Source organism: Triticum urartu, chromosome 7 (assembly GCF_003073215.2).
Source record: "Triticum urartu cultivar G1812 chromosome 7, Tu2.1, whole genome shotgun sequence".
In the NCBI taxonomy this organism is placed as follows: domain Eukaryota; kingdom Viridiplantae; phylum Streptophyta; class Magnoliopsida; order Poales; family Poaceae; genus Triticum; species Triticum urartu.
In genome coordinates, this window is record NC_053028.1 from 6,133,257 (window position 1) to 6,144,809 (window position 11,553).

At 43.7% G+C, this 11,553-nt stretch overlaps 1 protein-coding gene across 1 annotated transcript; it reads right to left on the reverse strand.

Moving 5' to 3' along the window:
• Positions 1 to 655: 655 nt before the first annotated feature.
• LOC125523772 (receptor-like protein kinase 7) lies at positions 656 to 4,284 on the reverse strand. Its single transcript, XM_048688842.1, has 2 exons — positions 1,170 to 4,284; positions 656 to 1,072 (listed from the first exon to the last, which is right to left on the reverse strand). Exons 1-2 carry the CDS (start codon positions 1,822 to 1,824, stop codon positions 702 to 704), a joined length of 1,026 nt encoding a protein of 341 aa, XP_048544799.1. The 5' UTR covers positions 1,825 to 4,284; the 3' UTR covers positions 656 to 701.
• Between the last annotated feature and the right edge of the window lie 7,269 nt (positions 4,285 to 11,553).

Consider the following 11,553-nt stretch of genomic DNA (forward strand, 5'->3'; position numbering starts at 1 on the left):
TATAGAGAAATTAAACCCACTAATAACTATGTTGGAGATTGTTTACCTATATATGAGCTATTTGCAAATTCACTCCTAGTCACCTAGATGATGCTTAACTATACTACTTAGTTAATCATAAAAGCATTCTACGACCATATCGAGTAGTGTAGTGAGGTTACCTGATCAATGTGCTGCCCATCAGAGAACACTAATGAAGCCATCCATCCATCCATACCGAGAAGCGTTGTGAATCTACACATTTACACAGGCAGAATATATCAAGAAAAGTATATGGCAAAAGAGCTTGGGATGTAGTCCTGAAGAATTCTTCAGGTTCCGTTGGCAATATACTAAGCCGCTCTTCTTAAATAAGTAACTAAAAAATATGCACAACTTAGGAGCCTGAATGAAGGAGAAACAAAGGAAGTCTCGTTTTTGCGGGATCCTGCAGAATGTAAATAATAATAATCCCGGGGATAATGTTATGTTCAGATACTACTTGTTCAAGTCCTCAGAACTAGCAGCAAGAAGAGTTTGCACAAAGAGAAGGAGACTAAGCAGCGGAATTTTGCATAGGTGAACTGAACACAATTGGGCAATAGAATGTTATGAGAAAAGGGTAGAACAGTCCACGTTATTCAAATTAGTTCAAACGAGTCATCATATGGTCCATACATGCATGCGTGAATGTTCTTTCAAAAAAAAAAAAACAACGAGCGTCACATCAGAAAGCCGGTGAGGAGGCCACGGAATGGGGCACGCCAACGGCAGCGGCGGAGTCGTTTGAGAGCCATCCGCATGGATGGCCTTTCCTTCGGATCCACAGTAGTGCAATCCACGCCCAGCATGAACACAGTTGCCATCTCCTCCCTGTACCGTGCTTGATCTGGTATGCTCCTGTCCACAACATTCTGGAATGCTTCCTGTTGGTTCGCCATCAGTGTACGGAAGTTGTTCTGTGCCCAATTCGCCAAATGACCATCTGTTGTAGCTTCATTGGTCATCCGCCCTGTGACAAGCTCCAGCATCAGCACTCCAAAGCTGTAAATGTCTACCTTCTCCGTCAGCTGGTTTTTCCCCAACCCATATTCTGCAGTTAATCATTTGTAGTATTAGTTAAAAGACCAAGCTAGTTAAGACATAATAATTCACTGTAACTAACAAAAGTTAAGACAGAATTCCATTACCTGGAGCTGCGTACCCAAAGTTACCAGGACGCAGGTCCGTGATTGGCAAGGGTTGGCCGAGCCCCGCCATGTTAACCTGTGCAGCGCCAAAGCTGGCTATCACGGCCTTGAAATTCTGATCAAGCAAGATGTTTTCAGAGTTGATGTTGTGGTGGACAAACAGTTTGTTGCATCTGTGGTGTAACTGGCGGAGCCCTCTGGCCACACCAATGGCGATGCCCCTCCTGTCCGGCCAGCTCAGGTGCCGACCGGCATCCATGGGTTGGTGCAGCCAGGATCGAAGGCTTCCATGAACCGGATACTCATAAATGAGCATGATTGCGTCTTCCCTCTGGATATGGTCTACAACTTTGATGATGTTTTTGTGAGAAATGTTGGCTAACAGGAACATCTCCGAGTTGCAGCGGTACATGACATTGCCGTCTACTTGTAGCGCTGGGTTCGCATTGTGGAACTTCTTGACGAGCAGCTTATTTGGGGGACTAGTCCCAGCACTACCCTGATCATAGACTAAGTACAACTGTTCGCCCTCTGCTGTCCTTCTGCTAGCCAACACCCTTGTCGCGTTATCTTCAGTAAGGTTGTCGACTATGGCTTGTTCATTGCGCACAATATGCTGCACCGCCGCAGGATGGTTCCAGGACTGAAAACTCATTCTCTTAGCGGCCGGGTAGGGCGTGGAGAGGTTTGTGTGAAGGGTGCGTCAACCTGCAGACACATTACCTGTTATATTCCGTAGTATTCCCTCAGTTACATGCACATATACAACTACTGAGAGATAAAGAGAGATGCATGTTCATAGCTAGTTTGAGTTGAGCCAATAAAAAGTAATCCGTTTGACAGCCACATGTTTTCTTTTCATACGATCCTGGAAAAGGATCGGGTTCCACTACTATCAATGATAACGGAACAGACAGAAAAAAAAACATCAAAGAAAAAGTAATTAGTTTGACGGCCACATATTGACAACAAACGGCAAAGAATGACAAATTAGAAGAATTTTTGTGCCTTTTGAAATAGTAACAAAACATACAGGAAAAAAGAAAGCATCCAAGAAATAGTACAGGATGTTCCTTCAGTTAAGACAGACAAAGAATACAAAACAAGGCAGGATGCCCCCATTGCTGCCTCAGCTGCTGAAGCTCTACATGGAGGACGCCGTGCTATGGAGGGTGCGGCTTCCGAAAGCTCTGAATGCTGCGGCGGATGCCCGTTCGATTCGAAACACCCCCCTCTCTCCCCCTGTACCTCTCTGCTGTCATGCATGTTGTACATGCAACACATCTGGGCGTTTTGGCCCCTGTTAATGGCAAAGATTCAGGTGGGAAAAACTCCCCCGTTGAAAATTCAAAAACGAAAAAGTTAAGACAGACAACTAGATTTGCTGTTTTCTCTTGATGCTTCATTTTGAGCCAATAAAATCCACACTCTATCGAAAAAAGACAACTAGATTTGCTGTTTTTGGTTGTGTGTGGTCAACTATTCGTAGTTCTATTTCTGATGATAATTAGTTTGACAGCCACATATTGACAACAAACTGCAAAGAATGGCAAATTAGAAGAATTCATGTGCCTACTGAAATAGTAATGGAACAAAGAGAAAAGAAAGCAGCCATTGAAAATTCAAAATTTGCTGCTTTTTGATGGGGGGAAATTTCCCAATTGAAAATTCAAAAAAAAAAAGTTAAGACAGACAACAAGATTTGCTGCCTTTTGGTTGTGTGTTGTTAATTATTCATGGTTCATTACTGATGGTAATTGTGCAAGGATGAGATTACTGAAATGATGATAGTGCAGAAAAAGGAAGATAACACAGATACCAAAGATAGTACAAGGATGAAATTACTGAAATGGAAAGTAGTGGCTGCACCCACAAAATGAACGGTAAAATCAAACCAACTATGCAAAAATATCAAAAAAGTATGGAACTTTGTGGCATTGATTATGCGCAAATGTTTTATATGCTTGCAAAATGTGGTGGCCAAATGACATCCGAGGAGCTCGGTACAAAATGAAATACAAACTCTGCTCTACACCCAAGTTTACTGTTCATATGTTTGAGCACAATTTTTTTTTTGCGAGGCTCCTCGGATGTCATTTGACCACCAAATTTTGCAAGAACCTAAAACACTTGGTCATAATCCAAGCTACAAAGTTTTTAATTTTTTGGATATATGTTGCTATGTTTTCGAGCGGGGGTGCAAGGTGCTTTGGTGTACAAAAAAAAATTAATGATGATAAAATGGCCATGCCTCTGCCTAGTATAACTCTTTTGGATATACTGAACCGAGTTTGCAATTTATTTATGCGATAGAAGCAAATCATGCTCTACTCTAGCTACGGGGATTCAGTTACTACTCAGATTTTTCAGAATAATAAGAAAAGATAGCACGATAGCATTCGGAGCCCAGCTGGAACCATACCGGAAAGCACTCATAGCATTCAGTTACTACTCAGATTGCTCCAAAATCTCACTTGCTCTCATGCTCCAACAATGAAAAACTAAAATTTGAATCGTTTTGGAAAAAATCTAAAAAGATTTGTGGACATTCACAGGACATATGTCTACATCCCCTAAAATGTTGAAATCCAAGTTTCGAAATGCACGTAGAGAAAGAAAATGTCAAATCCAGTATGAATAATGTCTCAAAAAGACAAAAGCATGCTCTACTCGCATTCAATTACTACTTTGATTCAGACAAAAGCATGTGGGAACCATATACCTGCTGCTGTTGGACTCATGTAGTGTTGCTACTTGCTTAGCTAGAGAGAGAGAGAGAGAGAGAGAGAGATGTGTGCACAAGAAGGATTCACTGGCGAGTGGAGATCTAGGCGGTCGGAGTTGGAGACGATCGAAGGCTGCAATACGGGCAGCAGCGGAGGTCCAAACGGTGACGAATTGGGCTTCCTCGGAATTGCCGCCGAACGACCAGTCGACCTTACCGGCCGGCGTACGCTGGTGGTATACCGCACGCTCCCCACGATGGCACGCCCAGGTGCCCGCGCTCCCCGCACAACGACAATCCCATCGCCGGCGAGATCTACATCTTCCTGCCGTGGCCTCCTCCGAATCTAAACCAGTGTATGGGTGTGGAGAGTGCAGCGGCGGCGTGGGAATAAACCATGCATGTGGGCGCGCGTAATGCAGTGGGGAGTGGGCGCCTCCACCCTGAAAAATGGAGTGGAGCCGTGCGTGCTGTTGCTCCCCTCGATCGGACCAATCAAATGTTGCGTGCGCGCGCGCATATTCAAGTTTCTTTTTAGGGAATCGATGCATCTGCTTTTCTTTTCTTTTGCGGCGTGTACGCACCTCGATCGGGTCCGGATGAGCTTCTTGCTTCTGCTGCTGCGCCGCTGCCCTTTGCCGTCACCGTCGCCGGCCGGAATGCTGATCGCGGGGATGGAATGGGAGTAGATCACGAGGTGGTACTGTAGCACCCTTGGCGTCCTGCGCGCGTCTATATACGAGGATGTACGTAGCAGGAGCAGCAACCCAAAAGGCTGCTTCTACCTTAGCCAGAAAAGTGCCCGCCGAGTAGCCTAGGTGATCTGTCCTCGACTTCTCGCGACGTGTGCATCATCGTGTCATGCAGCAGGTCGGCACAATACAATGGTGATGTACGAACACGTATGTACGTGCACAGAGGAGAGGAGGTCGCCGACAGGGAAAATCCTTTTGGCAAACGCCCTAGTGAATCTAAGAAAACGCGCCTGCACATGGGCCGGCTCACGCTTTTTTTTCTGGCGGGGTGCCGGCTCACGCTTTCTTATGCCTTTGTCATCTGCCTTTTTCGATCCAAATGTTTTTCTTTGTTTTCTTTTCGGCCGGCTGATAATGCCCATCAGCCCCTTCCACTGCCAACCACGTGTCCAGACGGCCCACTGCTATGTCTACACGTGCCCCCTTAACCCACACGGCCGCTCGTTCCATGACATGGTCCCCCACGCGTCTTTTCCCTAAGATATGCTGCATGTAGTGGCGGAGCCAGGAATTTGCTCCTCGGTATTCATTGTAAATAAAACTTATGCAATTTAATAGCAATTTATACTATATAGGACAACAAATGTGTAGGAAACAACCCCCAGCATGAGCCAATGACCATATATCCATAACAGTAACCAAATGACATTGTGGCAATATCTCTGACAATTAAAGAACATTACAAAATAGAAAAGGAATTACAATATAACTGTGCGATCCACTTTCTGGAAGAGATTGATGATATCTTCGTCTTTCACTTTGTTGAAGAATTCTCTCTCAACAAATGTAACCATGCAAATGTTCAAATATTCATCACCCATTTTTTGTTCCTTAATTGATTCTTCACATAGTTCATTGAGGAGAATAACCTTTCAACACTAGCAGTGGCTACTGGAAGAATTAGAACCAACTTCAGAAGCTTGTACACCCACAAAAAAAATAACTTAAGAAGCTTGTAAACAATATCATATTGTTCATGCTTTTTTGCCTCAACCATCACAACTGAAAGCTCACATAGATTCTTCGATTTTCTGAACCTTACATTTTACGCACATGAGAAACATACACGCTTAATTGCCAAGAAACATACATGCTTAATTGCCATTGGCTTGTTCTTTTTTTTTCTCGGTGGAGATGCACTCGTTATTCATTACTTTCTCCGTTCTAAAAAACAAGATGTATAACTTCTTCTATTTCTTCTCTAAAAGAAGGTTCTAGCCATTGATGGCCTTCAAGTGCAAAAGGTTATTACAATTCATGATAAGTAGAGTTTGTCACCCACAGGGAGCAACGTGCAAGCAACTTCTAACCCTACAACTGTGTGCTCACGGACGCAGCTACGTTCGCACCTACACCGTAGTCTAGAAATACTTTTTTTCTACCAGTTGCTATGGAAATAATAAAACAGGGTATTTAATTAACTAAGAACAATAAGGGGAGACGGTAAAAGAAAAGAGAGTAGAATACACGGGTGGTGCTTGGGTAATTGAGGTGTTCTCAGGGGGTTTGAAGTCCTCACTACTAGCACGATCTATCTAACATATGCATATGCCCAATCCTAAGCTGCGGATAATTGAAACACTTTGCATTGTTTCCATGGGCGGGCGTGGAGCCTGGTACAACATAGGTGCTCCATATGATGGTGACCGTGGTATGAGTTTCTTTAATCTAAAACCTTGTGGCAGAACTAAAAAGAATAAAAGTGTGTACTTGGAGGTGGGGCATCCACGAATATGTTGGATGGGCTACATGATTATTTTACTTCGTTGTATGCTAACGATGCTAATGCGTACCGATCCTTTATTTTACAGCCTAGGGTGTCTTTGGAGATAAATGAAGAACTTTGTCAACCTTTCACTGATGATGAGGTTAGTAACACCCTATTGCCCCATCAGCCTCTGCAATGTTATCTACAGAAGTATATCCAACTGCATGGTTAACCGTTTGTCGCTTATTCTTGATGGTATGACTTCTCCTTCACAGAGTGTTGTATGATCACGGATACTGCCCTAATCGCCTTTTAACGTATGCTTTCCATGAGTACTTTAAAGTATGGTCGTGCTCATTTTTGTGACTACAAATTTGACTTCGCAAAAGCATATGTTAGAGTGGATTGGAATTTTTATGGGAGGCATGCTTCGGGTGCTTCTTTTTTCTTCATGTTGGGCTAGATAGATCATGACTTGTGTTACCTCGATAAAATACACTATTCTCTTCAATCGTCATCTACTGGATTATTTCACTCCAACTCGAGGGATTAGCCAAGGTGACCATCACTCGCCCTACCTATCTTTGTTGGTTGTTCATGCCCTGTCGATTCTCTTGGATGATGCTACAACCAGGGGCTGCTTCAAGACTTCAAAATTTGTAGCCGAGCGCCTGGGTTTCTCATTTACTTCTTTGCAAATGACCTTCTATTATTTTTCAAAGACCCTCTTGATCAAGAGTTGGTTATTAAGATTTTTTTGGCATGGTATGAGTTGGGAACATGCCAATAATTGAGACCTCTCAAGTGTTAAATCTTGTTTGGTAAAAGATGCAGTATTTAAGACCAAGTAGCGGTTATAGTTATTCCTGAGGTGGTCGCAAATTGCTTTGATGATAACTATTCGGGGCTTCCCATTACTGAGGGGCGCATGAAAGCTGGTACATTGAAGGGCTGATTTGGTTAAGAAATATTTTTCTGGGGCGGCCAAGAAAACTTTGGTTAAATTGGTGCTTTGGGCGTACCAACTTAAGCTATAAGGGTTTTTGAATTCCCAATGAGTCTATGTGATGATTTATCTCAAATTATCCTTGACTTTTAGTGATGGCGTGGGGGGGGGGGGGGGGGGGGGGGGGGGGGGGGGGGGGGGGGGGAAGAAAATTCATTGGCTTGCGTGGGATAAAGCAACCAAAGCTTAAAAAGTACATGGATGTATGGGCTTCTGTGACCTGTGTATATTCAATCATGCTATTCTGGCTAAGACAGTCTTGGAGTTTGTTGGTAACTCAAGATTCTCTTTGTAAGCTTAAAAAAAAAAGATTCTCTTTGTGTGCCTCGATGAAGGCAAAAAATTATCATAATGGTCATCTTTTTGAATATTGATTTACTTGGAAAGTTTGTCTGGGCTGAAACTTTTGAAGGAGTCTTTGGCGCATTAAAGATGGTTAGAATGTTAACATTTGGCGAGATAACTACCTACCTCGTACATCTATCCTTAGAGTTTGTTGGCCCGGACCCAACGACAAGTACTTTCCGGCGACAGCGACGACCGACGACGAACGACAATGACGACGAACGAAACAACGCTGACGAGTCTCAATCAATCGGCTGTTGGCCGATGCACTTGGCCGAAGCGAAATATGGCGAGACGAACCACGCACGTAGTAGCTAGCTAGTCGATCGAAGGATCAATCTAGTACTCACGCATGCACACGAAGCAAAGGTATTGCCACAGGAACGTGTGGTTCCTGTTTTACTTTATTGCTTTGCGATCTCACGATACAAAGAGTACAGGGGTACATAAGTATATATATTAGCTAGCTAACTTGCCAACGAATCTAATCCTACTCGGTGAAGGATAGGAAAACTAACAGACACGTACATGCACATAGTGCTGGACATGGATACGTCTTGTCGTGTTTTTTCCAACAATCACCCCCTCCCCCTCTAAACATGACGTCGTTACGTTACAGCTCCGACGCCGATCTTTCTCGCATCTCTAAGAACTTCTTTTGATTCAAAGCCTTGCTTAGGATGTGTGCTAGATGATCATCGATGCGATTGTAGTTAACCTACGTCTTCCCTTCTTTCACGCAGTCCTTTATATAGTGATACATCGTATCAATGTGCTTGCTCCTTTCACGCTGCACTGGATCCTCGCGTAGAAAAGTCGTAGACTAACTGTCAACGTTGAGCACCACTTGTTTCGGATCTCGATCCATGAGATCACCGTGTAGCCTCCCTAGCCACACACCTTGACACTCTGTTTCACTAGAAGTCGATGTCACCACTTTTGCTTTCGTGATAACCAGCTTACTATGCTTCCACTAAGAAAATATGCCATGTCCGAAATACTCTTACGGTCATCAACAATTCCTTCCTTGTCACTACCATTGTAGCTGAGTAGTTTCACCATCTCCTTCTTGATCATCTCAACATGAGGTTTAATTGGAGCATCAACTGGATTGCAATATTTCATGCCACAACTTTCAAGTGCCTTTCATGCGTATGCCTTCTGGCATAGTGTGATTCCCTCTGGCTTTTGATATTCCTCCATCTCGAGGTAGTAACTCAATAGGTCGAGATCATCTATTTTGAAAAGCTCCTTCATTTGTAGCTTGAACTTTGCAATCACCTCTTCATTTGCTTCAGCTATCAATAGGTCGTCGTCATAGATGCCAACTAGTAGACGATCCTTTCCTTCACCTTGCTTGTACATTGCATACTCTAGTGGGGCTTTCTCAAATCCAAGAGAAACCGTCGTCTGATCAAGTTTGATGTTCCGTGCCCGAGAGCCTTGCCGTAGCTCGTACAAGACTTTGTGAAGGTTCAGTACCTTGTACTCTTCTCCCTCTTTGATGAATCCGGGTGGTTGGTTCACATAAACATCTCATTGTAACTCTTTGTTCAAAAACACGGATTTTACATCCATGTGATGAATTCATGATTCTTGAGTCGCAAGAGGTATGAGTAATCTCACCGATTCCATCTTTGCAACAGGGATGGACACTTCTTTGAAGTCCACACCTTCCTCTTGCACGTACTCTTTGGCTACTAGCTAGCCTCACTAGGTGTTTCACGGACGCTTCGACATCTTTCTTGATCTTAATTCCCAATTGAGATCCATGACTTTTTCATTGTTGGGAAGATCCACAAGCTCCCATGCATTATTGCCGTGGATCGACCTCAACTCCTCTTCCATAGCCTGACACCAATACTCCTTCGTATTTGCGCCCTTGAATTCCACCGATTCCTCGGCATTTGCTAGACACCATCGCCCACTCCATTTCTCCATTACCGGGTCAAGCGTCCGAAGAGTTTTCTCCACATGTGGGTGCAACACCGGCTGTAAAAATACGGTTGTAGGTGGTGGTCTCCTTTCCTCCATTACTGTCGAAGGCCACGTTGCTTGCACGGCTCCTTGCACCTTCAGGATAGTCTTGCCTTTTGCTTCGCATACTGCTCTTGGCGAAACAAGCAAACACTCTTCCTTTGTATCCTCTGACTTTGAATACGTTAGTGCCATGCACGAAGCTGCTCGCTCAGCTCCACGTGCATCACCAATTTTGCTGCTAGCATGGCCATCACACGTTGCTCCTAATGCTAGCATTCCTTGCTCCCGGGTGTAGGAACTTTGTCCTTTTTCTGGATGGCTACCTATGCACTGTCTCCTTGTGCGGCTTTGTATAACTTTCCTTCTGCAGCCAAAGCTAGGCTAACTAGCGTAGCACATGAGCCATGCTCACTTTCAGTTTCTGAGCCACCAGTGCAGGTGCCCATGGCCTGTACTTTCGGCCTGCTAAGCAAAGCATCAGACCGAGTGTTGGCACTGCTTTCCCCTTCAAGCTCGGTTGTTTCTTCTGCTGTGTTGCCTGCTACTTCTTCCAACGGCGACACGGCTGAATGTCCTCCAAGCACCATGGACGTGACACCTGATTCTAGGATCACTTTTGATGTGCATGCGTCAGTTCTAGCATCGTCTCTGTCAGAAGTAACACTCATGTCAGTAGCGTCGACATAAGTTTTCGGATTACCTCCCGTGTCTGTAGCATCGACACGAGTTTCCGAACCATGATCTTGAGAATGAATTTTTTCTTCATGGAGCGCAAAAATTTCTATTGTACGTAAATATGACTTTTCCTCTGTGGCTGTCAAGGGACGTGAACTTGATTATGGTATTGGCATTTTAGATTTGGTGAGCATTGACTTATCTTTCAACCACTTAACTGGGAGAATACCAGAAGAAATAGTTGTTCTTGATGCCTTGATAAACTTGAATCTATCGTGGAACCAATTGAGTGGGAAAATCCCAAATAAGCTTGGGACCTTGAAGGCTTTGGAATCACTTGACCTCTCGAGGAACATGCTTTCTGGTGGAATCCCTTCGAGCGTATCAGATTTAACCTATTTGAGCTACTTGGCCTTGTCTGATAACAATCTAACAGGATGCGTACCATCAGGGCGTCAGATTGACACCCTCTACACAGAGCAACCTTCCATGTACAATGGCAACAGTGGTCTTTGTGGTCCTCCTCTTCCAAACAGTTGCCCCGGAAAGAATGTAACAATGTAAGATGATCAAAAACGGAATGAACATTCCTTTGAGCCAATGACCTTCTATTTTGGACTCGCTATGGGATTTATTTTGGGTCTCTCCGTGGTGTTTTGTGTCTTGTTGTTTAAGAGAGCATGGAGGACTGCTTATTTCTGCATGGTTGACCAGACATATGATCAGATGTATGTGTTTACCATTCTTACATGGAGCTCCGAAGAAGCATGAAGCAGCATATTAGGCTGGGATTTTTATTTCCTTGAAGTTAATGTGAAGGTTATTGATGATTCCCAATTGTCTATGCGTGCATGATAATACTTTTGAACTCCAGTATTTGCTACTGCTCAGATGTTGTAATGATTGTTTGTTCCGTAGCTTCATTGTTTAGAGTTTCACGTAGGTATAGCTTGTATGGGACCCCTGTATTTCCTTGCTTGAAGTTATTGTAATAGATTATGGATATTGATCTTATATTTACTACTACCTCTTTCTCAGTTTACAGGGCATGCGCGTACTCTTAGGTCGTCAATTTGACCAACCTAATACAAGTCTATATTACAAAAAATATACCAACATAAACTTCGGAGTTTTTACTTTCAAAAGGTATAATTTTGGTGTTATATAGTTTATATTAGGGTGATAAAATT

What these genes read in the sequence shown, in the direction of transcription:
- LOC125523772 (XM_048688842.1), bottom strand. Translation starts at nt 1,824, where the DNA reads ATGAGTTTTCAGTCCTGGAACCATCCTGCGGCGGTGCAGCATATTGTG. An exon ending in CTTTGGGTACGCAGCTCCAG is followed by an intron (nt 1,073 to 1,169) that starts GTAATGGAATTC and finishes GATTAACTGCAG; the next exon opens with AATATGGGTTGGGGAAAAAC.